This window comes from Hypanus sabinus, chromosome 7, assembly GCF_030144855.1.
Source record: "Hypanus sabinus isolate sHypSab1 chromosome 7, sHypSab1.hap1, whole genome shotgun sequence".
Lineage (NCBI taxonomy): Eukaryota > Metazoa > Chordata > Chondrichthyes > Myliobatiformes > Dasyatidae > Hypanus > Hypanus sabinus.
Genome location: NC_082712.1, coordinates 129,578,443 through 129,605,313, shown reverse-complemented (window position 1 = coordinate 129,605,313; position 26,871 = coordinate 129,578,443). Strand labels below are relative to the sequence as shown.

Below are 26,871 nucleotides of genomic sequence, written 5' to 3'. Positions count from 1 at the left end.
CATCCACAGGGTTACCAGTAATGAATCTGCGGGCATTGAGTGGGGTAGATATTTATCGTCCTGGTGAATTGTTAATTCAACTTTGAAGTACTGTTAAAGCTGTAGGCAAACTTAAAATTGTGGGGCAGAGATTTGATAAAATGGCAGACACAGACTTTGTTTCAGTTCAGACTAGCACTGACGTAAAGACAGTGGAACTGCCTGGTACTACTGGAGCCCCAGGAGAGGGGATATTTGGACTGTCCATACTTTCCCGGAGGAGGAGAATGTAGGGGAGCAGGCCAAATCGTAAGTTGAGTTTCCTATAGCTGGGGGTGGAGACTTCAAAGACAGGGTTCTCTCATTTCTGCTTAGCGAAGGAAGGAGTGGTCTGATTTGGAATGTCTAATGAGAATACCTGTCCCCCAATGAAGAGTGGGAATTCAAAGTTAGTATCCGCCCTTACCTCTCTGGCGAATAAATGGAAAAATGCCTAGGGTTAAAGTCTCAGCAATGGTAGGCTCCACCTGTTCTCAGGAACAAAGACCCCCCCCCCCAAAGGGGAAGAGGAGTATGATACTTGGGTGGAGCAGACCTCGCAGTTGTTAAGTGAGTGGCAGTGCTCTGATGACATAAAACAACAACGATTGTTTGAAAGTTTGAGTGGGCAGGCTGCTGACGTAGTGAGAGCTGTAAAGGCACAAAACCCCCTTGCCACTTCTGTGGCCTACTTGCAAGCACTAGAGGTGGTGTTTGGTGTGACAAGAAGCCTAATGGAGCTCATGATGGGGTTACAGAACATGTGTCAGGAGAAGGGGAAGAAGCTTTCTGCCTACATCTTTCAGCTAGACAGGCAGCTAAATAGCTTGCGGCACAGAGGGGCCATTCAGGCGGCTGAGTTAAGGATGGACCAAATAGCGTAAGGTGCCCAGTCCCAGAACCTGATCGCTTGGTATCTCTGACTGTCTCTTAATACATGCCACCTTCCCTCGTTTCTTGAGCTAATCAAAGAAGTACGAGGAGGAGAATATGTCAGAGGTACGGGAGGCCTCTATCAGCAGGGTACAGTCCTTGGTAGAGATCCCCTGCAGTGAAGTAACCACAGATAGCCTGCCCCAGGGAATGGTAGAGGAGATTGTGGCAGAGTTGAGAACTGAGATGTCCTGGTTGTTATCTCCAGAGTGTAGCCCCTACTGCTTTGGGGAGCTATGTCACTGCCTTTACACATGGGTTGGACTTTGTGCTTTGCATAAAGGGTTGGCAAATTATCGCAATGTCATCAGGACATGTCTAAATTTGTTGGGAGGAGAGTATAACACCCTGAGAAAGGTTTCACTGCTAATGTAATGATTTTTTTCTGTAGCAGCAGTGTTTGGGTTATGGCTAGAGATAACGGGGGCTTTGGAATGTGGGCCGTCCAATGAAGGGAGTGTTTCTTCTTGTGTGCCTGAGACTGAGGTGATCTGGGTCTTTTGTTTGGCGGAAGATGGGGAGAGAAGGCGCCAGAAAGGAAAGGCTGTAGACACCAGAAAGGAGTGGACTTGAAGTGTGTCCACAAAGTCTGGGGAAATTGATGGAGGACCAGTGGAAGAGAAACCGTGAGCTCCACTTTGTGCACATTAGACAGTTTCATTAAAATGGCCCTTATCTTTTTGTTTTACTTTACTAAACCTTTAGTCAAAATAAGAATTATAAAACTAAATCGTTTAATTGCTTTTGGTGTACTGTCTGTTATTTCGTGGTACAGATTTGTAACAGGGTAACACATCACACAGCATCCACACAAACAGGAGGTTTTACACCTCAATCTCATACGTTTGGTGTGGCCAGAGATTGTCTTTCCTAGACTTAACGCAACCAACAGAACCTGAGGGTTACATAACTCTTATCGCACTTATCTTTCTCTTGTAACAAGTCCAGTTTGCTATATTTCAAATGCCGCACCAAAGGAGGAGATAGTTATTGACAAACGTGACTCAATACCGTCGGGGCTGCTGGTTGAACATGAGACATTAAAAGCTCAATGAAGATTCTTGGATGTGGACCTCCGGAAGGGCAGCCTGTATTATTATTTACGGGTGGCCGGTCGACCCGCCCATGTTCTGATGACAGATCCATGAACGGTTTGGCTCCGCCCTGCCAGTCCGGCCCACGGCTCGTTTTCTCCGTTGACCTAATCGTCATGAAAAGCGGGAGCCGGAAGTGGCAGGAGCAATAGAAAACAGTTTGGAATCTTGTTAAGGTCATGGAGTTTAATGAAGAGACACTGAAGAGCCAGTTAGGCAAGGTGAGAGAGACCCACAGGGAGAGCCAGCGCGACCAAGGGTACAAGCAGGAGAGGGACAAATGCTGGAACGTGGGGCTACGGGGGCCGACAGTCGGGTTAGAGTGTGTGGCGGTGGGAGGGAGCGAGAGAGAGAATTTCCGACGCAGAATCTTACTCAGATTCTCACTGAACATTCCTTTTTTCAGTATAAATTCCGGGATCTGACTATCAAGGAACTGAAACATATGCACCAAAAATTCCCTGATCTTAAATCATCACTGGACACATACAGTAAGCTCTTCAATTGTTTCATTCCTCTGATTGTATTCTCTGTTCTATGTAAGTTTGTGATATAAACACCCACTGCATTTTGGCTGAGGGAATGAAAAAATAATTAAGGGAAGGGTTTCTTATTATAGGTCATTTCTTGAAAAATATGTTCACGGATGGCAAGAATAATTTAATCGGTAGTTTCTAGATTTGGATAACTAGGGAAAATTTTTGTTCTTTACCTAGTAAACGGATGTGAAGAATTGATACAAGAATAAAGACGTTTAGTATTATAAGCAGTGCGATTCTAAACACAAACCACCGTTCTTACCCAAATTGTGTTTATGATAAAATTGTTTTCTGACGTGCAGGCAATTCTGGCTGCTGTATCTTACTTGTAAAATTTCTGTACCTGAGCTTTGACTTTCTCAACATATTAGAAAACAATGTTTCAAAACCAACAAATATTAGTCCTCGGAGATTGATCCTGATGTCCCTTAATTAGGTGCCAGTGGGATGCTGGATGGCAGATAACACATTCATTTGCAAAAGTTACTTAAGTCCAACTTATTAGAGACTGATCAGTTACGATGTAATTTGTGCATCATCCCAGACATGAATATCGTCACCTATAGCATCTTCCTGCAAGGTTGTTCCTGTAAGAGGACTGCTCATTTGTCTTCCCCATATTTATTGACTATATTTGTTCATGATTGAAAAGGCTACAAAATTGAAAAAGTATTCAAGCTCCCTCATTACCGTTTGTCATTCAAGCTAATTGCATATTCATATCTTTATAATTTCGAAGTATTTTGATTAGCATACAGAGTAAATGATTTGTTTAGTTGAAAGGAAGGCAGGAGACAAGACTGAAGTATTTGCAACCACTTTCAGCCAGAAATGCCAGGTGGGTGATCCACCTTCCTTTCCTCATTGGTTACATCACAAGAAGGCTTCCCTCAGCCAATTGGATTCACCTTGCATAACAAGAAATGTCAGAACACACAGCAAAGGCTGTGGACTTGCAATAGAAACTGAAAATTCTGGAAGCACTCTTTAGTCAAACAGCATCTATATAAAGACGCAGTTAACGTTTTGGGTTTTAGACCTTTCATCAGAATGGGTGGTAACAATATCCTAGTTTTGGTGAAGTGTGTTTCTTGTTTCAATAGGTACATTTAATGTCCGAATAATATATATATATAATATACATCCTGAAATTCTTTTTCTTTGCAAACATCCACAAAAACAGAGGAATGCCCCAAAGAATGAATGACTGTTAAACGTTAGAGCCCTAAAGCCCCCACCAGCTCCCCCTCCCACACAAAAACAGCAGCAAGGCAGTGACACCACTCCCCCCCCAACAGCAAAAAAAGCATAGGCATTCCCACTGAGCACTCAAGCATGCAGCAAAGCATTAATAAAGACACAGACTTACAGAACCAAAGACTACTCGTTCATCCAGTAATTCGACATAGCACAGCTTCTCTCTCTCTCCCTAATAAGGGAAAAAGAGGTACAGTGAGAGGGGAGACATAACAAACAATTTGCTGATTTATGATGTTAAAAGTCTGTTGTGTCACTTTTTCCGAGTTCTGTGCCCAGAGAGTTGGCCCCAAAAATGGCTGCTGCTCCCGCTGTTCCCACGGCACTTTAGTCAGGTGCATCGGCCTTGAATCAGACCATCCCCAGAGCCATGAAAATCTGGCACTCTGAAGGCGTGCTAGTTTTCCAGACCTGAAATGTTAAGTATTTCACCTTCCACAGATAATGCATTTTCTTTATTTCATTTCAGATTTCCTGCTTCTGCCTTTGAAAAATAACATGGCAACCACTGATGACATTTGCATGAAAAGCATTGTGGCTGACTACTGGCCCACTAGCCTTTTCATTAGTAAAGTGACACAAGGGGTCATTGATTCTGCTAGACTAGTAATTCATTTTAAAATCTTTTTATTAATTATTATTGAAGAGTAACAAAGAAGATACATTGAGTCAATCTGTCATTATATACAATAAAGAATTAAATTAGCAAATAACTAATTAACAAAGCTAAACAATATATCAATAATAATAAGAGAAAATAAAGTGTTAAGAATATTTTTTTGAAAGAAAAAGTAGGGGAAAAAAGAACCCCTACTAACTAAAAAAAACCCTACTAACTGAAAAAAAAACAAACAAAAAAAAAACCCATTGGAGCACAACCCCGGAGCCATACATCATACAAGCTTCTGATTTTCTCCAAACTAAGGCATAACATCACCCGAGAAAACCATTGTATCAAAGTAGGAGCAGAAACATCTTTCCATTTCAACAAAATAGCCCTTCTGGCCAATAATGTAACAAATGCAATTACATGTTGGTCTGATGGAGAAATACCATGAATATATTGATGGACTATACCAAATGAAACTGTCAATTTATTAGGTTGTAAATTAATTTTTAAAACTTTAGAAATTGTAGAGAAAATAGACGTCCAAAAATGTTTCAGTACTGAACACGACCAAAACTTATGTGTCAATGTAGCTGTCTCGGTTTTACATCTGTCACACTGACTATTAACATTAGAAAACATTTTAGACAGTCTCTCCTTTGTTAAATAGTAACGATGTACAATTTTAAATTGAATTAAAGAGTGATTGGCACAGATCAAAGAAGAATTAACCAAAATCTGCAACAAATCTTCTGTTATCAGGGTCAAGTTAAGCTCTCTCTCCCAATCTTGCTTAATCTTAAGTGAAGGGTAATTGTGCTGTTGTAACAATAAATTACAAATTTTCCCAATAAAATCCTTCACTAAAGGATTAATTTTTTAAATAATATCTAACAGGTCAGAATCTTGTATATATGGAAAATTACTTAAGTTTTTTTGTAAGAAGTGTCTGACCTGAAGGTATTGCAGGAAATGTGAATATGAAAGAAAGTATTTAGTTACTAATTTTTCAAAAGACATCAATCGGCCATTCTGGAACAGATCCATGAAGGAATAAACCCCTTTATTCCTCTAAAAAAAGAAAAGTAGGATCACTTAATGAAGGTTTAATTAAATAATTTAAACTAAAAAGTTTGAATATTTTAAGATTAAAAAAGTAAAGAAACTGGAACCAAATTTGTAATGACTGCTTAATCACAGGATATGAATTTAAATTAGTAATTTTGGCCAATTGTACAGGTAAAGAAGCTCCTAATAATGAGGTTAAGTGAAACTGTTTCACAGCATTCAATTCCAAATCAGTCCACGGAAGTTGTTCATCTCTATCAGCCCAATATAACCAAAAACACATATAACGTATATTGACAGACCAATAAATTAAATTCTTAAATTAGGCAAAGTAAGACCTCCATCTTTTTCTAATTTTTGTAAATGATATTTACCAATTCTTGGTCTTTTATTATTCCAAACAAAAGATGAAATAATGGAATCAACCTGATCGAAGAACTTCTTAGTTATAAAAATAACGATATTTTGAAATACATATAAAAATTTCAGTAAAATCATCACCTTAACTGCATGAATTCGGCCGACTAATGAAAGTGTAAGTGGATTCCATCTACAAAATAACTGCTTCATAAAATCAAATTAAAGGAACCAAATTAGCTTCATAAAGGTCCTTATGATGTTTAGTGATAATAATACCTAAATATTTAAAGGAGTCCGTAACTCTAAAAGGAATGTCATCATATATAGAAGCTGGATCATTTAGGGGAAATAATTCACTTTTATGAAGGTTTAGTTTATATCCCAAAAACTTTCCAAAGTTGTTTAGTAGTTTCAATAAACTAGGAATGCATTCTTCAAGATTCGAAATATAAACTAAGAGATCGTCAGCATAAAGAGAGATCTTATGAACAGTTCCATTTATGAAAATTCCATGAATATCTTTAGCTTCATGAAGTGCAATAGCTAAGGGTTCTAGCACCAAATTAAATAACAAAGGACATAACGGACATCCTTGTCTTGTACCCCGTGAAAGCTGAAAAAAAGATCTGCAATTGTTAGTAATAACTGTAGCTATGGGGCTTTTATATATCATCTAATCCACTTATTAAAGTTAATACCAAAGCCGAATTTCTCTAAAACACTAAATAAGTATTTCCGTTCAACTCTGTCAAATGTCTTTTCAGCATCAAGAGAGACAACACATCGAGGAGTCTTAGAAAAGGATGAATATATAACATTTAACAGTCTCCAAACATTAGAGAAGGAATAACGGCCTTTTACAAAACCTGTTTGGTCTTGAGAGATAATTTTAGCTAGAAAATTCTCTAGCCGATTAGCCATTATTTTTGAGAGAATTTTAGCATCCACATTTAATAAAGAAATAGGTCTATAAGAAGCACAGTCAGTTGAATCTTTATCTTTCTTAAGAATTAAAGAAATGGAAGCTTCATAAAATGTGGGAGATAACTCTCCTATCGAAGAAGAATCTTTAAGCATTTCCAACATATATGGAGAGAGCAATTTTTCAAATGTTTTATAAAATCCTACAGAATAACCATCCAGTCCAGGAGCTTTACTTGATTGCATTGAAAAAATAGCTTTCTAAGTTTCACTTTCAGTAATAGGAGCATCAAGAGTTTGTTGATCGTCAACAGAAATTCGAGGAAAATCAATCTTTTGTAAAAAGGCATTCATTTTAGAGGAATCAAATGGAAACTGAGATTCATAAAGTTCAATATAAAAATCTTGAAAAGTTTTATTAATATCTTCATAATTACATGCTAAACTACTATCTCCCTCATGAAGTTTTAAAATTTATCTTTTAGCTTTAGCTGCTTTTAATTGAGATGCTAATAGCTTATTATTTTTATCTCCAGACACATAAAATTGACTTTTCAATTTAAGCAAATTTCCTTCAATAGGATAAGTTAATAATAAATTATGTTGTGATTGGAGTTTAACACTTTGTTTGAATAAATCAATGTTAGGAGAGATTGTATAAATATTATCCAAGTCTTTAATTTGTTTGGAAATCTTATCTAACTAGTCTTGCTAGACTAGTAAAGGACAAATTAGTGACTTTGAACTGAAGATCTTCAATGTGGTGTGACAGGAGATTGGTAAACAAAATTGGAATGTATAGCCTGCAGGGTAAAATGTTACTAAGGATTAGTTAATGGACAAATCAGTTGGAATGAATATGCCATTTTCAGTTTGACATGCTTTGTTGAGTGGGCTGTTATTGGGTGGGTGGGTTTAGTATCCTGCGGTTTACCTCCTTGCTAATCAGTGCCACAGCAACTGGTTTGACTGTCCAATGATGGATAATGTGAAAGAAGCAGAAAGCAGTGCTTATGTAACATCTCAGGACTGTTTCATCGGGCAAGATAACAATAATCAACGTGTATGATTTCTGCCTTTTTGGCAGTAAATGGTTATGGTCAGTCAGTTGGTGTAGATTTAGAAAGAAGATGAGCATCCTGTTTGTGAAAAAGAAGCATTGCTTTGTGGTGAAAGCATAGAATGAGATACTGCACTCTCAACTAAATGTTTTTGCTCTGGAAATTGTGAGCTTCTTGCAGATTGAAAGAAGACTTGTGTTTAAATTACAGCTTTCACTGATGGATCCCAGAAAGATTTGTTGAACATAATTGGAACCATCCCTATCCGATATCAAGGTAAGCCCTTCCCCGTATTAGAGAGAGGAAATTTATTTATTTATGTGTTCAGCGCGGTATAGGCCCTTCCAGTCCTTTGAGCCGCACTACCCAGCAGCCCCCGATTTAACCCTAGCCTAATCACGGGACAACTTTACAATGACCAATTAACCTACCAGCTGGTACGTCTTTGGACTGTGAGAGGAAACTGAAGCACCCAGAGGAAGCCCACTCTTTCATGGTGAGAACATACAAACTCCTTACAGGCAGTGGCGGGAATTGAACCCGAGCCACAGGTACTGTAAAGCATTGTGCTAACCAATACACTACTATGCTGCCTCTATTCTTGCTAGTTATTGAGGATCTCCTCCCTGCCAGAACCACAAGTCCAATACTAAGGTGAGCTTTTGTCTATCAGCTGAAAACTGTTAGAGCTTCACAATCTGATATTGGTACTAAGTGTGTAGTAGATTATGCTAAAGGAAAAGTATTCGTTAAGATGGGTATTATCAGTTGTGTGCTATTCGTTTAATACATCCACTCTTGTTTCTCCTATCGAGAGCAAGATAACTGTATCAACTTTTACTTTTTCCAGTTTTCTTTCTACCCTCAAGGTTTTGTTCATTTTGTGCTTATAATACAAAAACCTGAAAGGCCATCCTGTGTTACTGAAATCCTAAATTCTTGTTTGGTGAAAGGTGAATTGTTGAACTGTGAATGATATTTAGCACATTCTGAAACACTGGTTAAGATTAAATGAGATAAGCCTCTAATTTTACCTAATATAATTTCAATGCAAATCAATCATTCAAGTCAAGATGGAGTTTTTAAGCTGCTATTACAACTTCATCCCTTTAGTTTTTGTTAAGTTGATTACCTACCAAAACCCAAGGCAGTCATATAACACTACAGAAACGCAGAAACAGCCCTTCAGCATCTAATCCATCTAATCCATGCCTAGCTATTACTCTGCCAAGTCCCAATGACACACACCTAGACCATAGCCTATACCCCTCTCATCCATGTACTTATCCAAACTTCTCTTAAATGTACCAATCAACCCTGCATCTGCTACTTCTGCAGGCAGCTTGTACCAAAGTTATGCTTGGGGTTCCCTTTCACTCTTAACCTATGACCTCTAGTCCTAGTCTCACCCAACCTCTGTCAAAAGCATCTGCTTGCATGTACTTTATCCACATCCCTCATAATTTTGGTAATTAATGTGATTGAGATAAACTTCCTACAGAAATACTATCGTGGAAAATCCATTTCCAATCAGATGAAAAATCACCTGAGATTTGCTTTGCTTGATTTTGATAAACAATTTAATTTCAATTTATTTTATTCTATCTTGCCCTAAATGTTCTTTTACCTAAATGTTTTCTTGAATATAACAAATCTCTAGCATTTCCATAGCATTTCAGTAAAACATAATGGTCACTGTGAATAATTTTTATTGATCTGCAAGACTTGAAATCATGAATAGTAAACATCGTTACATTCTTCGAAGATGTAAACATAGTGATCGGTTCAACTTGCTGCCAATAGGTGCCACAGACATAACGGAATTGTGATTGACACAATATCCTAAACCTTCAGACAGTGCACTATTGGTGGAGCTATAAGAATGGTATCCAAATCAGGAAAAGGTACTCTGAAAGAACATTTCCATTCTCCATCTGAATGCTATGAAATTAACAAAAAGAGCAAACTGCATTTAAGTAATAGTTGTCACAGATCTCTCACAGTCAATAGGAGACAAATAAAAAATTCTCCAGTAGTCATTTCTGAGATTTGTATTAAATTTGTCCCTGCTCATTCCAAAATTCAGTGGGCAAATGGTTGCATGGCCCAGACCAAGCATTACTCGACTCTGACTGTATGGATTTTTGGGATTGAAAGAGTTTATTTAATTTTTTTTCATTATATATTGTTAATATGAAATGAGAAATTATTACAGCTTTGTTCCATGTGAAGCATCGACTTTATTATTCTGGATTCCAGGTATCATTGTTAGTTTGATAATTATGAAAATTTTTAGATTGCAAGTTTTTTTTGGTGGAGGTGTAAATTCCTTAAGGAGATATAAATGTGATTTTCTTTCCTTGATTATCTAGGATCTTCCTACAATATTCCCATTCGAATATGGATTCTTGACTCTTATCCATTTGGTCCGCCTTTGTGTTTCCTGAGACCAACATCAAAGATGGTTATACGTGTGGGAAAGCACGTGGACATGCAAGGACGTATCTATTTACCATACCTGCAGCACTGGAGTCACGTAAGAGCTCAAAATCCCCAGCGTCATTCTGGGTTCATCACCAGAAGGAGCAGTAAAACCAGGAAATGTAGGTGCAAGATGAGCCTATCAATGAAAACCAGCGAAGCAGGTGTACCGTATTTAGTTAGACGCCAGAGTTCAGTGCTAGTGGCAGAGTGTGGTATTTCCACTCGCAGTTTGGGAATGTGTTTGGTTTGGAGGGGAGGTTGCAATTGCAGTTGATCTGTAGGGTCTAAGGATGTGTACAAGTAATTGGTAACTGGCTTATTTTTGTCTCGTGTACTGAGATGCAGTGAACAGCTTGGTTTTGCATGCCAACCCTCCAGAATATTCCAAACGTTAGCACATTGAGGTAGAACAAAAGGAAAAGGAGTATCAAAGTGCAGAATGTAGAGTTACAGTTACAGAAAAAATGCCATGCAGGTAGACAAATAAAGTTCAAGAGCCCCAATGAGGTAGATTGAGAGATCAGAGAGTTCATTTTGATACTTAAGGTTTGGCAGCAATTATGCATATCGATCATTCTGAAGACCCATACCACAGGTATGTGTATTGAGCACAAGTATTGAGCTGCACCTTAGATAGGGTAGGGTGCAAAACTGATGTTTGTCCAGAAGATTGATTACTCAGTGATGAATTATACCAAGTACTCATATCTATTGATTGAAAGCTAACAGGCACAGACAAATTTGGCCATTGTCGGTATGACAGCTTGTGCTGATTACTATTTAACTAACACGTAATATGTAATCTGATCCAGAAAGGACAATAAGAGAGAAAAGTAGCTACTTTGTATTTTTTTAATGTGTACTCGTTGAATTCTCAAATTCTAGCCCAAGACGAATATCATTGGTTTGCTTAATGAAATGATCGCTAAGTTTGAGGAAGTAACGCCGTTGTACATGAAGTCCTCTGCTGAAGGACTGTCTTTGACAGAAGTCAACACCATTATTTCCAGTATTTCTTCAGGTTTGTCAATTCTTTTAACTCCATTTGGGTATAAACATATGGAAATTGGAAGACATTACTCTATCTGCATCATAAGGCTTTTATAATTGTTTCACTTCTTCCTCAACAATGCTTATCCATATCCTAAAATTTATCTACGACATCTAGGTCCTCTTCGCCCATCCTTTTTCATGCCGTGGAGCCTTACCATTGACCAAAGGGTGCATGGACCCCAGCTTGGGACCCCCTGTCTTAGCTATCCGGCAATGGATTGTGTTTGCTTATTGACCTCTGCATGAAAAAGTTAAATTCTCATCCTGCTGCTCTTTGTTTAAGCCCATGATATCCAAGTTTTGGCAAGCCATTTCAATGGTTCAATTAATATCATTTAATATCAGAGAATGCATACAATATACAACCTGAAATTCTTACTTTCCACAGACATCCTCAAAACAGAAGAAAAGCCCAAAGGATGAATGACAGACAAGAAAGTAAAAACCCGAAGCCCCTGTTTCCTCTGACACATATGTAGCATCAACCCATCCCCTCACACTCCCCATTCTAGCATAAAGCATCAGCATTCCCACCACCTGCCATGCAAGTAACAGCAAAGCCTCCAAAGAGAGACCATGATCTATAGTACATAAAAAAACTAACTGTTCACTCCAACATTTCGACGTCTCACAGGCTCTCTCTCTCTCACTAAAGAGGGAGAGACAGATATCACCCTTCCACACTGAGAGGGAAGACAGTCACTGTTTTGATGTTACAGTCACAGTCCGAAGCTTTTATTTCAAGATCCCCGACACAAGAATCAGCTGCAATCTGTCACTCACCATCGAGAGAGAGAGAGAGAGAGAGAACGATCGATCACCGAGTGCAGAGGCCTCTGATAACTGCTCTTGCTGTGTTAATGTTCTGGCTCACACTGTGCTTAAGTTCACAACACCAGCGAGAATTCGTGTCCACGAGGCCACGCAAGGCCACACACCAAAGTCGCCCGACTGCAGGCTGAACTTGGACAGATGGAAAATGCGGCTGGTTGGCCAGTTCCAAGATTGGGAACGTGTGCTGCGCAGACCACAGTTTGAGGACTGCTGTAGATCAAAGACCCTGACAGGACTCCAGCCATCCTGAGGAGCAAGAATTTAACTGTTTCAGTGATGGGCTGGCAGAAGTTGCCCTCTGGTGCCATCTTTAGCTCAGCCAATAATACCATTTATTGTTATTTTCATTGTGCACATCACTTGGAATATTGAAAACTTAAGATTTCCATGATAATATTTCTCCATATTCTTCTTAAAAGTCTTAGATATTCAATTTGTAATATCACTTAAGTTACCTTCCTCAATGCCATCACAAATGCTTAAATGCTCACATTGCCATTCTAATAGCTGATATTTCTGCTAATGGGCATAGCATTGCTTGGATGGTGAATGAAGAATATTAAAAATTCTAGTTATTCATTGCCCCTTGACAAGGAGTTACAAATGACCAATTTTTCCTGACTGGATCCTGGACTTGAATAGTCAAGTCAACTTTATGCAGGGGCCCAGCTCTAGGCATTATGATCTACTGTCTAGAAAGTATGATCTAATTTGTTTATGTACAGTAAATCTCTTGTTTTTTACCACATACATTTTAGAAAGGGTTTTACTGTCACAATGAATGTAGGCAAAACTTAGGTCTGGAGCTGGTTAGTTGATATAAATGATTGTGGGAGTTAACTCCATTCGGTTCATGTTACATCACCTTGGTGTCTGGCTTCATGTCATGGTAACAGGACTTACGACTATTTTAGAATTCAATGTGTGCGTTAGTTTACAGCAGCCTCAGAAATGATAATCTAGTTGATAGCAATGAAGTTTTCATGTTTAACATGGGATGGGAACCAAGGGGAGTTTGAATTCTGATTAAAGTAGCTGAGAATAAGGAATCTGAGTACAGATGTTAAGTGAGATCTGCAAGAAGGTCACCTGAACCTTCAGCCATTGCAGGCAATAAAGATTTTGAAAGGTCACCAGACAATATGAAAGTTGAACAGAAAAAAGATTCTGTAAAAGAGGATGCTGGAGTAGAAAGCTGATTAAAATAGGACATTTTAAAATATATATTTCCTTTCAAAATTCAATATGAGGAATAGGCATTGGTAAGGCAAAGAATATTATCAAACTGATCGATTGTTGTTCTTCCAAGAAAGAAATCTGCCATCCTTAACTGGCCCGGCTGGTTTGTGACTCCAGGCCCACTAAAATGATTGATTCCTAACTCTCTCATCAGTTCAAAGCAATTGGGGTTGAACAATACATTCCAGAGTTCCCAAAGACCTCCACAAATTAAAAAGAAAGATATTGGTCAGTAACAAGAGATTCTAAAGATATGGAATATTTTGTACAACACATACAAATGCTAGAAGAATTCAGCAGATCAGGAAGTATCTATGGAGGGGAATAAACAGTCAATGTTTTGGGATTTATCACTCGATAGTTGTCAGTACCTTATTGAAAGATGAGAAGAAAATAGGGAAAGGAGGTTGATTCATTTCTAATAAACAGTTTAATATGTAAGAGTAAGCCTGTGATACAATTTTATTGATCTCAACAGATCTTTCTGATGTCAGCCCTCAGCCAAAAATGCAAGCTGCTGACTGGCACTCCAGCAAAGTTACAGTACTTGGAGGTGGTGATTTGGGAATGGCGTGCACCATGAGCATTCTAGCAAAGGTAAAGCAATTAATATATCTGCTCTCAGGTATAGTCCAGTTCCAGTTCTGCAATACCTCTTTTGTGGTGATACATTTTGTTTAGAGTTGGAGAAACTTCATTACGCAGGGAGTGGTCACAAAGTGAAAATTGCTACCGTGTGAATTTCACAGAGCACCATGAAAGGAGAAACTCTGCGAGCACACACATTTGAAAGAGGGGTAGATTAGGGGTAGATGAAGATGATGGGTGGAAATTGTTTGAACACCTGTCTGAAATAATTGGCTGAATGACCTATTTCAATGCTGTAAAGACAATACAAGATGATGTTTTGTTATCCCCTTGCTTTTCTTTACTGTTTTACTGAAAATTGGTCATGGCTTCTGAATTTTCTTCTCTTTACTTCCCACTATTGAAGCCAAGGTTTGTTATTTTGCCTCATTACACCTAAACTCAGTAGAGTCATAGCAACTGGCCATTTGGTTCATCTAGTCTATGCCAAACTATTTAACCTGCCTGCTCCCATTGATCAATACCGGGACCACAGCCCTCCACACTCCTACTGTCCATGTACCTGTCCAAACTTCTCTTAAATGTTGAAATTGAGCTCGCATGCACCACTTGTACTGGCAGCTCGTTCCACACTCTCACGATCCTCTGAGTGAAGAAGTTTCCCCTCATGTTTCCCTTAAACTTTTCACCTTTCACCCTTAACCCAAGACCTCTGTATATAGTCCCACCCAACCAGTAGTCTGTCAATTCTTTTGCTCTTCCCATCATCCTACAACTTTAGAGTGTCTAAAGCTCAATTTTGGGCTCCAATTTCTCATCATTTGACTTACTTGATCATTTTTGTTCACTGAATAATGGTTTGGTCTCCCCTTAGTGATATTCTGAACCAAAGCTTAATGTCCTTCAAAGTCTGACAATATTAAATGATAGTGCAGGCGATAGTGAACATGTTTGTAATTGGCAGAACCAGACAAATGGTGACTGTGTATTGAGATTGATAATGCAACTAGCTACCAATTAATCAATCATTTGTTATTACTTATTCACCCTTGGTCTGTGTTAACCTTTGGGTTCCTTCCTCTGTTTATAGGTGGCAAGGAAGTTGAAAGCTTATCAATTGGGTTCCCAAGTGGAATGCTGTCCAGTCACTCTGACTGGAAAGTGTATGTGTGAATTTCAGCACAGGACTGTGTCAAGTTCAGGGAAAGAAATGCAGCTTATTGGCCAGCTAAAACTTGCAATCTAGGCTTCAACATACAGAATGGATGAAATATTAAACACTGGTGATTGTGTCCAGTGAAGAATTGGAAGGCTGAAAATTGGAAAAATTAAATCATGCAGATTTGTGTTTTTTTTTTCCTTTTTAGCATATTGTGGAAAAATTAGTATTTATTCCTACCACAGAAAGCACAGTGAAGAGTGGAACATTGGACATGGAAATCTTTCATCTGCCTAAAGTTGAAATCAGCAAAGGTTTGTGTCATCTGACTGGAGGATCCAGAAGAAAAAACGTGACTGTTTTTTATTTGATCAAATAAGCTTGGAAGCAACGATGTAATCCCAAGTTTATATTAACAGAATAATACTTTTCTTTACTTCAAAATCTCTGTCTCAAAATCCCTGAGTATTTTCCCTTTCACAAAATGTCATCATAATTGTTCAAAACTAGCAAAGATTGCATTTGGAATCTAATAATTTACAGTAGTGGTCTATTGAGATTTGCTTTCCATCGACAATTCATTGGCTATGGTCATGTTGTCACTAATTAACTGGAATTGGACAACTTGTGCCCGTTTCCCTGACACACTTCTTTTACTTATGGACAAGAACAGTTCAGCCCTGTCACCAAACTATTCTGAAACTTCAGCTCACAATTGTCAATTTTTATAGGGATACTGATCCATTGAAACTTTCATTAAAGGTCAGGTTTATATATCAAAGTATGTGTATCATATACAATGTTGAGATTCGCCTTCTTGCAGGCACCTACAAAGCAAAGAAATACAATAGAATTCACTAAAATGTACATGCAAGACTGCCACATATCATACTGCACATTTAGACGGAGACGTAACAAAGATTTTTACTCATGTATATGAAGGATGTAAGTAATGAAGTCAATTCAACTCAATAAAAGAGGACAAATCACACAAATAGTAAAAAGAAGGTAAATAAAAACACATGGAACTGCAGAGTCCCCAAAAGTGCGGAGCCCATTCAACGCTGAGGTGAGTGAATCCTCTCCGGGATCCCCGTGGCTCTTGGCAACAACTGTCCAATTCTATGTACGCTTTCTAAGTCCATCAATTGCATAAATAATTACTAATTAAAATACACTTTTCAGATGTTAATAACCAATAAAATTTATGCATTAATGCCAGTAATCTCTAGATTTAGTAAAATAACTGTCCAATAGCTAGCGTGTGCCTCATAATTTGCACGTTGGGTTGCAGACGTAAACAACGAGGCTGTGTAAAGAGAGGCTGGGTTCTCAGTAGTGATTGTACAATGTCTGCACGTAACTTGAACTTTTGCCCTTCTGCAACCTCTGCAGTAACACTGCAGTTTGGACCCAGCAGAAACATGTCTGTTCACTGGACTGCGGAGAATGGAAATGCTGTTCATGATTTTTTTTTCAGAGTATCTGCATGGTAACAGGCCATTCTGCCCAGTAAACACACACCTCCCAATTCCATGCATGTGCCCAAGTAACCTACTAACCCTCATGTCCCTTTGGAATGAGGGAGGAAACCGAAGCACCTCGAGGAAAGTCACATAGTTATGGGAAGAATGTAGAGACAGTGGCTGGAATTGAACCAGCATCGATGTCGCTGCAATAGTGCTACGCGCCATCCAAGCCATTCTCTGAACTGACGTTTTTTTTCCCCTTCCTCCAGATTACTCAAATTCAGCAGGCTCTGACATAGTGATAATCACTGCTAACACCTGGGGTGGTGAGGACTCGTACCTGGAAGCATTGCAAAGCAACGTGGATTTGTTCAGGAGTATAATTCCAAACATTGTACAACACAGTCCCAACTGTATTCTCATTATTGCCTCCCAGCCAGGTACGTAGCCCTTTGGTGTAATTAAGAGGTAGGATGGCGATTTATAAGGCAGTAGAAGGGCTCATTAAGGGAAAAGTGGTTGGACTAGAGGACAATATAACACTTTTTACTCATAGGAGCAGAATTAGGCCATTTGGCCCATTGAGTGATCTACCATTCTATCACGGCTGATATATTATCCCTTGCAACCCATTCTCCTGCCTTCTCCGCATAACGATTGACACCCTGACCAATCAACAACCTATCAACTTCCGTTTTAAATATACCCAATAATTTAGACTCCAGAGCTGCCTGTGGCAATGAATTCCACAGATTCACTACCCTCCAGCTAAAGAGATTCCTTCTCATCTTTATTCTAAATGGACATCCTTCTAGTCTGAGGCTATGGCCTCTGGTCCTAGACTCCTCCACTATGGAAAACGTCCTCTCCACATCCACTCTATCCAGGCCTTTCACAAAATGCTGGAGGAACTCAGCAGGCCGGGCAGCATCTATGGGGAAAAAGTACAGTCAATGTTTCGGGCGGAGATCCTTTCCAGAGATGCCTGTTGAGTTCCTCCAGCATTTCATGCGTGTTGCTCGGATTTCCAGCACCCACAGATTTTCTCTTGTTGCCTTTCAATACTCGATAGGCTTCAATGATATCCCTCCTCATTCGTCTAAACTCCCGTGAGCACAGGCCCAGAGCTATCAAATACTCCTCATATGTGTGGTGAACTACATATACCTGTCTGGACACGCCCCCCTGCTGACTGCTCCTTTGGCTCCTCCCACAGACCCCTGTATAAAGGCGATTGAGGCCTGACGCTCGGCCTCAGTCTCCAGGATGTAGTATGGTGGTCACTCACTGCTTGTTCCTTCTTCCAGTCAATAAAAGCCGATATCTCACCTTTACGTCTCAGATGGTGCATCAATATGTTAATCCTTTGATTCCTGTAATCATTCTCATGAACCTCCTCTGGACCCTCTCCAATGCCAGCACAGCTTTTAGATAAGGGGCCCAAAACTGCTCACAATACTCCAAGTGGTGTCTACCAATGCCTTATAAAGCCTCAGCTTTACATCCTTGCTTTTGTATTCTAATACTCCCAAAATGAATGTTAGCATTGCATTTGCCTTCCTCACCAGCCACTCAACCTGCAAGATAACCTCTGGAGAATCGTGCGCAATCCTCGCAATTCCCGAGTCCCTTTGTACCTCTGATTTTTGAAACTTCTCCCCATATACACAATAGTCCACGTAATAGTTTATTATAAACTGTTGGTGCAGGTGACTCATAATAATTATGGCCTTTATTGTGGAATGTCTAGGAAAAGGATGGGTGTGGTTAAAGTCTATCTTTTTATTGGAGATAAGGGGTTGCATAGGAGGCCTCACAGGACCGGCAGTGCATACTGCATTTTCCATCTGACCATCCACAGTTCAGAAGCTGGATTGCCATGTCCCTTTTGCTTCGGATCTTAACGTTTCCTCTCTGGATTGTCAGTTGATGTGATGACGTATGTGAGCTGGAGGCTGAGTGGGTTTTCTTCGCACCGCGTGATCGGGACTGGCTGTAACCTGGATACTCGACGGTTCCAGTTCATCCTGGGCAAATCTTTGAAAATGCCACCAGCTGGAATGGAGGCCTGGATTATCGGAGAGCACGGGGACAATGAAGGTACCTGTTCAGTGTGTTGCGGTGCAGTTATACTGGTTGATGATGAGTAGTTAGAATAAAATGATAGTTTGTTCTTTACGTCTCTGTCATTGTTGTCACTTTGTCTGTTCTTGTTCTTAAGTCAAGTCAAGTCAAATCACTTTTTATTGTCATTTTGACCATAACTGCTGGTACAGTACACAGTAAAAATGAGACTGTGGCGGCTCATTTCCTAGCGTATGCGAACCGACTCACAATTAGATAGCCTACGGGGGTTTGCGAGCACAGAGCTTTGGAGCCTCTTCGCCATGGGGGGCCGGTTGACAGAGGCTTAAAAGTGAGGCTGAAGTTTTCGAATAAAGTTTTTCCTTCGACTGCAGTTACCGACTCCGTGTCGTAATTTTAGCGCTGTTTGTAGCACACCGCTACAATTGGTGACCCCGACGGTCCAAACGATTTTTGGACCAGAAATGACCGACGCCGCCTCTGTTCATGCGGTTTCGTTGAAACTGCCGGGTTTCTGGACACAGCGCCCGGACCTATGGTTCCAGCAAGCCGAAGCCCAATTCCACGTTCGCCGGATCACCTCAGAAGACACCCGCTACTACTACGTGGTGGGCTCCCTCGACCAGGACACAGCTGCCCAGGTCGCGGAGTTCGTACAGTCGCCCCCGGCAGACGGCAAGTACACGGAATTCAAAGCCCTGCTCCTCAGGACTTTCGGACTCTCTCGGCGCGAGCGGGCTGCCCGTTTACTGCACCTGGATGGCTTGGGCGACAGACCTCCATCGGCTTTAATGAACGAGATGTTGTCTCTGGCCGAGGGACACACAGGCCTCATGTTTGAGCAGGCATTCCTGGAGCAGCTGCCCGAGGACATACGCCTGCTGCTGTCCGACGCGGATTTCAGTGACCCCCGGAAGGTGGCAGCCCGGGCGGACTTGCTGTGGAACGCCAAAAAGGTGAGCGGGGCGTCCATCGCACAGATCTCCCAGCCACGCTCCCGGCAGCAAACCAGTCCAGGCCCGGCCGCAGAGCCCACTAACCCCCGGCCCAATGACCACTGGTGCTTCTACCACCAGCGGTGGGGCGCAGAAGCCCGCCGTTGCCGCCCGCCCTGCAAGTTCCCGGGAAACGCCAGGGCCAGCCGCCGCTGATGGCTACGGCGGCTGGCCATCGGGATAGCCTCCTGTATGTGTGGGATAGCAGGTCGGGACGCCGCTTTTTGGTCGATACTGGGGCTGAGGTCAGCGTTTTACCTCCGACAAGTTACGACACTCGCAGCAGGGCACCGGGTCCCCCCCTGAGGGCCGTGAATGGCAGCACAGTAAGGACCTATGGCACCCGTCAGGTGCAGCTACAGTTCGGCCCCAGCCAGTTCATGTGGGACTTCACACTGGCCGCCGTAGCCCAACCGCTTCTGGGTGCGGATTTTTTGCGAGCTCACAGCCTGCTGGTTGACCTGCCCAGGAAGAGACTGGTACACGCCGAGACCTTTCAGACGTTCTCCCTGGGCGCGGCCCAGTTGCCAGCCCCTCACCTCGGCTCCATCACGCTGTCCGACAACGACTTCACCAGGGTCCTGGCGGAGTTCCCATCGGTTCTGGCACCGCAGTTCACAGCAGCCATGCCCAGGCACGGCGTACAGCACCACATCCCGACACAGGGACCACCCCTCCATGCCCGTGCTCGGCGGCTTCCCCCGGACAAGCTCCGACTGGCGAAGGAGGAGTCCCAGAGAATGGAGGAATTGGGGATCATCCGGCGGTCCGACAGCCCCTGGGCTTCCCCCCTGCACATGGTGCCCAAAGCGACGGGGGGCTGGAGACCGTGCGGCGACTACCGCAGGCTGAACGAGGCTACCACACCGGACCGCTACCCTGTGCCGCACATTCAGGACTTTGCGGCAAACCTGCACGGCGCCCGGATCTTCTCCAAGGTCGACCTTGTCCGAGGGTACCATCAAATCCCGATGCATCCTGACGACGTCCCCAAGACGGCTCTCATCACCCCGTTTGGCCTCTTCGAGTTCCTCCGCATGCCGTTCGGCCTGAAGAATGCCGCACAGACGTTCCAGCGGTTAATGGACGCGGTGGGACGGGACCTGGACTTCGCGTTCATCTATTTGGATGACATCCTCATAGCCAGCGGCAGTCGTCAGGAGCATCTGTCCCACCTCCGTCAACTCTGCGCCCGACTGAGTGAGTACGGTCTTACAATTAACCCTGCCAAATGCCAGTTCGGACTTGATACCATTGACTTCCTGGGCCACAGGATTACTAAGGACGGGGCAACCCCTCTGCCCGCTAAGGTAGATGCGGTCCGCCACTTCCCCCGACCCACCACGGTCAAAGGCCTTCAGGAATTCGTAGGTATGGTCAATTTCTACCGCCGCTTCCTCCCTTCAGCTGCCCGGATCATGCGCCCCCTGTTCGCCCTGATGTCGGGTCCGAGCAAGGACATTACCTGGGACGAGGAGTCCGCCGCCGCTTTCGTTCAAACGAAGGAAGCTTTGGCTGACGCCGCAATGCTAGTACATCCCAGAATGGACACCCCTACCGCCCTCACAGTGGACGCATCAAACACGGCAGTCGGTGGGGTGCTGGAGCAGCTCATCGCAGGTCGCTGGCAACCCCTGGCGTTTTTCAGCAAACACCTGCGGCCACCCGAGCTCAAGTACAGTGCTTTTGACCGGGAACTGTTGGCGCTCTACCTGGCAATCCGGCATTTCAGGTACTTCCTGGAAGGTCGGCCCTTCACCGCGTTCACGGACCACAAACCGCTTACCTTTGCGTTTACGAAAGCATCCGACCCCTGGTCATCCCGCCAGCAACGCCACCTGTCCTACATCTCTGAATACACAACGGATGTCCGGCACGTCTCGGGTAAGGACAATGTCGTGGCGGATGCGCTCTCTCGCCCTACCGTTCATGCCCTTTCCCAAGGGGTAGACTTTGAGGCACTGGCAGAGGCACAGCAGGTAGATGAGGAGATTCCGAGTTACAGGACTGCAGTCTCTGGTTTGCAGCTCCAGGACTTCCCCGTGGGCCCAGGTGAGAGGACCCTACTCTGTGACGTCGCCACCAACCAGCCCCGTCCGGTCGTCCCCGCAGCCTGGCGGCGACGTGTTTTCGACTCCATTCATAACTTGGCGCATCCCTCCATCCGGACAACTGTCCGGATGGTTTCCAGCAGGTTCGTTTGGCACGGACTCCGCAAACAGGTCAGTGAATGGGCCAGGACGTGCATGCACTGCCAGACGGCCAAGGTTCAGCGGCACACCAAAGCCCCACCGCAGCAGTTCCATCCCGCCCACCGGCGTTTCAACCACATTCATGTGGATATCGTGGGCCCCCTGCCAGTGTCGCGCGGAGTGCGGCACCTCCTGACTATCGTGGACCGGTTCACAAGATGGCCAGAGGCGGTCCCGCTCACCGACACCACCTCCGAATCTTGCGCCCGAGCCCTGATCGCCACCTGGATATCCCGCTTTGGTGTACCAGCCCACATTACCTCCGACAGAGGCGCCCAGTTCACCTCCAGCCTGTGGTCAGCTATGGCCAGCCTTTTGGGGACTCAGCTGCACCACACCACTGCCTACCACCCACAGTCGAACGGGCTAGTGGAGCGTTTCCACCGTCACCTGAAGTCGGCCCTCATGGCCCGCCTGCGAGGAGCCAACTGGGCGGACGAGCTTCCCTGGGTCCTTCTCGGCATCCGCACAGCGCCCAAGGACGACCTGCACGCCTCGTCGGCCGAGTTGGTATACGGCGCGCCCCTGGCCGTCCCCGGGGAGTTCCTACCAGCCCCGAGGGGGCAAGAGGAAGAACCCGCTGCAGTCCTGGGCAGACTTCGCGAGAAGCTCGGTAACCTGGCCCCCATACCCACTTCACAGCATGGGCGGCACCCGACCTGCGTACCCAAAGACCTACGGAACTGTAAGTTTGTGTTTGTACGAAGGGGCGGGCATCGGCCACCGCTGCAGCGGCCATACGAGGGGCCGTTTACGGTGCTCCGGAACAACGGGTCCACGTTCGTGCTGGACGTTGGGGGGAAGGAGGAGGTTTTCACGGTGGACCGCCTCAAGCCGGCCCATGTGGACCTGGCGCAACCGGCCGAGTTTCCGGCGCCTCGGCGCAGAGGCCGACCTCCCAAGCAGGTTCTGGCCCAGGCTGTGGACATTGGGGGGTGTATCGCCGGTTCTGGGGGGGGGTTATGTGGCGGCTCATTTCCTAGCGTATGCGAACCGACTCACAATTAGATAGCCTACGGGGGTTTGCGAGCACAGAGCTTTGGAGCCTCTTCGCCATGGGGGGCCGGTTGACAGAGGCTTAAAAGTGAGGCTGAAGTTTTCGAATAAAGTTTTTCCTTCGACTGCAGTTACCGACTCCGTGTCGTAATTTTAGCGCTGTTTGTAGCACACCGCTACAAGACAACATTTTTCAGGACCATGGTGCTACATGAACAATACAAAAACTACACTGAACTACGTAAACCAACACAAAAACTACACTGACTACAGACCTACTCAGGACTGCATAAAGTGCACAGAACAGTGCAGGCATTACAATAAATATTTAAAAAGACAATAGGCACAGCAGAGGTCAGTAGGTTGGTAGTCCAATGGCTTGGGGGAAAATCTGTTACATAAATAATCAGCTGAATGGCGGAGTCTGGGATTTTGTCCATTTCTGTACCCCATGGAGTATTGCATTGCCACAGATGTAGTCCAATTTAATGTCCATTGGGGAGCAGAATGAACAGGAGAGCCGGCCGGCTACGACTTGCTTTTTTCCTGGCACGGACTCCTGCCCGCTCGGCTCGCTTCCGCTTTCTTGCGCACCGCTTACGATGTCGCCACCTCCGGCCACCAGCAGCAGGCGACTCCGAGGACTGCAGGCCCGATTCCCTCAGCAAGCAGACACTGGAGAGCAGAATGGACAGGAGGGTTGGCTGGCTAGGCTGATGTCACAGAACACAATCCTAGAAGCTGTTTTGCCCTATCCTTTCTTCCTTATTGGCCCATGAGTTGCCTTCCACTGTGTACAACAAAATTGTGGTTATATCTGACCCAGACTTGATAAAAATGACAGGCTGTTATCTTTGTTGTAGGATCGATCGATTGAATAATGCAGGCAAATGTAATGTCCAATAGTATGTAATGTTGAACTGGCATGAGATGGATATCAGGACTGCTAATTACATTTGTCTAAGAATTAGTGTAGACTTTACATAATAGTAAAATGCAACTGAGAAGCTCATGGCTCACATGGTCTGGACTTCAATCAACGGGGCTGATTACATTTTTGATCATTTGGATCCTGTAATGGGATTGCTGTGAATCATAGGACTGTTACATTGATTTAGGATTTATTTGCAATTGAAATTTGGATTCATATTAATTCTGACTGAAGGAATGAGATCTGCTTCCCCAGATGGACATGTAACAAAAGAGGCCAACATCAGTTTAGCAAGTCTAGGGACTTGCCATACAGTTTACCCTGGTCAACTCACCAAAGGTCCCTGTTAGCTTTGTTTCAGACGTTGACTGAAGACCATCTGTCTGAGAAATTTAAAGAGTTAGGAATTGTTCTGCATTCTATTGCTTGCTTAATACTCATTTCAAAGATAAACCATTTATTACTCTTTGAGATATTTGATTTGATGTGGAGGGTAATAAAATATTTGAATTCAGTCATTCTTGGAAATGTTTGATTTTTCTTTAATTTTCAGTGTCCGTGTGGAAGGGCTCGGAAAGGGATGATGGGCAGCATATCAGTCCAGCTGTACTTACAGACCATGACAAATACAAGCAGCTGGAAAACAGGTAGGAATCCCAGCTTGTTGCTAATTCTAGCAATCACACCAAAATACTTTTGGTATCCTCTGACATTCTTCTGCAGTGTAATTGTCTGTGCATTCAAAGGTCAATATTCTCACAGGTCAGGTGGTCACTCACTGTCTGTGAGCTTCGACATGTAGAACTGTACTGAAGGATTCACAGCTAAGCCTGTACGTAAACCCTGCAGCATTTGAAGTTGTGATAGGGGGTGAGAATCCTGGTAATGTTTTCCCTTGTCTCTATCCACAGAAAGCAAGTTTAATTAATGTTTCCACAACTAATGGAACAAATAAAACCTCAGCTCTTTGTGCAAAAAGGTTTAGAAAAAACTCAGAAATTAGGTTGATGAAGATCAGTTGATGAACTGCAGGAGGATCGGAATCATGTTCATTATCACCGGCTTGTGTCGTGAAATTTGTTAACTCAGCAGCAGTTCAGTGCAATACATAATATAGAAGAAGAAAAAATAAATAAATAAAAATACAACAATGATAATTATAAATAAATCAATTACAGTATACATATATTGAATAGATTAAAAATCATGCAAAAAACAGAAATAATATACATTAAAAAAGTGACATAGTGTTCATGGGTTCAATGTCCAATTAGGAATCAGATGGCAGAGGGGAAGAAGCCATTCCTGAATCACTGAGTGTGTGCCTTCAGGCTTCTGTACCTCCTACCTGATGGGCATGCCCTGGGTGCTGGAGGTCCTTGATAATGGACACTGCCTTTCTGAAATACCATTCCTCAAAGATGTCCTGGGTACATTGTAGACTAGTACTCAAGATGAAGCCAACTAAATTTACAACCCTCTGCAGCTTCTTTCGGTCTCGTGCAGTAGCCCCTCTGTACCAGACAGTGATGTAGCCTGTCAGAATGCTCTCCATGGTACGTCTATAGATGTCTTTGAGTGTATTTGTTGACATACCAAAACTCTTCAAACTCCTAATGAAGTATAGTCACTGGTTGCATTCTTTATAACTGCATCAATATTTTGGGACCAGGTTAGGTCCTTAGAGATCTTAACACCCAGGAACTTGAAACTGCTCACTCTCTCCACTTCTGATCCCTCTATGAGGACTGGTATGAGGATTTGTCTTACCCATCTGAAGTCCCCAATCAGCTCTTTCATCTTATTCATGTTGAGTGCAAGGTTGTTGCTGTGACTCCACTCCACTAGTTGGCATATCTCGCTTCTGTACACCCTCTCATCTCCATCTGAGATTCTACCAACAATGGTTGTATCATCAGCAAATTTATAGATGGTATTTGAGCTATGCCTAGCCACACAGTCATGGGTACACAGAGAGTAGAGCAGTGGGCTAAGCACACACCCCTGAGGTGCACCAGTGTGCCATCTCTAACACAAAAAAATATATAACCACCTCTGCTTGATGTTCATCGCAGCGCTGTCACTGAGTTCCCCACCATCTTACAGGACCAACCATATCACTACTGTGGCTACAGCACCAGATCAGAAGCTCAGAATCTTGTGGCAGTTGACATCCCAAAATCTTTTGAAGGTCATGTGATGGAGTTAGAACCTGATGGAACCTAACTATATATTTTATTTTTAAGTGGGATATACTCTATATTCTACTTAAGCATTTTGGGTTAGATTGGGTGGGGCTTTGACAGACTGGCTGAGTTCCTTATCGAGATTGGGACAATTTACTTTCGACAAGCTCAACGCCATTCCATTTTGATTTGTTCCCTTTTGTCAGTAGAAACTTCTTGGTGGGGCTTACCAATAGTTTTCAGTCCATTGTGAAAAGCATTTGCATTCCATCCCCAAATCCCAGTATAAAACTTGTCAATAGTTTTATTGCAGTGATGGATTTGAATATTTTGTCTTGTGTTCTAGGGCTTTTAAGGGATCAAAAGATAAAAGTAACAGATCCTGGTCTGTTGGATTGTCAGTGGCTGATTTAAGTGAGACTATCTTGAGAAATCAGGAGCGTTCACATTCCATCTCCACGCTGGTGAAGGTGAGTTGGGTCAACTCCATAATTAATTTTTCTTGTGGTGATGGTGATTAGAAGAGCTCCTCTCTGACTGTTCACCTTCCGTGCATCTCTGGTTGCCCCTTCCATGCTCACCCTTCAGCTTGACTATCCCCGGTCACACTGATTCATGGATTCCAGATGACCGCTCCTAAACACTTGACAAACTGCTGATTCGGCCTCAGGTGGCGTAGCAATAAAGCCCAATCTTTCCCCAGCCACCATCCACCCACAGTTTCCTGCAGCGTTTAATGGAT

General features: G+C 43.0%; 1 protein-coding gene across 1 annotated transcript in view; it reads left to right on the top strand.

Annotated features, from left to right (window-relative positions):
• Positions 1-2,114: 2,114 nt before the first annotated feature.
• The window catches only part of uevld (UEV and lactate/malate dehyrogenase domains), a 32,181-nt gene continuing 7,424 nt past the window's right edge, over positions 2,115-26,871 (top strand). Inside the window, exons 1-11 of the mRNA XM_059975593.1 lie at positions 2,115-2,266; positions 2,452-2,536; positions 8,069-8,134; positions 10,231-10,394; positions 11,228-11,363; positions 13,947-14,065; positions 15,424-15,529; positions 16,954-17,124; positions 18,611-18,784; positions 24,497-24,590; positions 26,476-26,599. Coding sequence (XP_059831576.1) covers positions 2,225-2,266; positions 2,452-2,536; positions 8,069-8,134; positions 10,231-10,394; positions 11,228-11,363; positions 13,947-14,065; positions 15,424-15,529; positions 16,954-17,124; positions 18,611-18,784; positions 24,497-24,590; positions 26,476-26,599 — 1,281 coding nt within the window. The 5' untranslated portion in view covers positions 2,115-2,224. The remainder of the gene's footprint in view (positions 2,267-2,451; positions 2,537-8,068; positions 8,135-10,230; positions 10,395-11,227; positions 11,364-13,946; positions 14,066-15,423; positions 15,530-16,953; positions 17,125-18,610; positions 18,785-24,496; positions 24,591-26,475; positions 26,600-26,871) is intronic.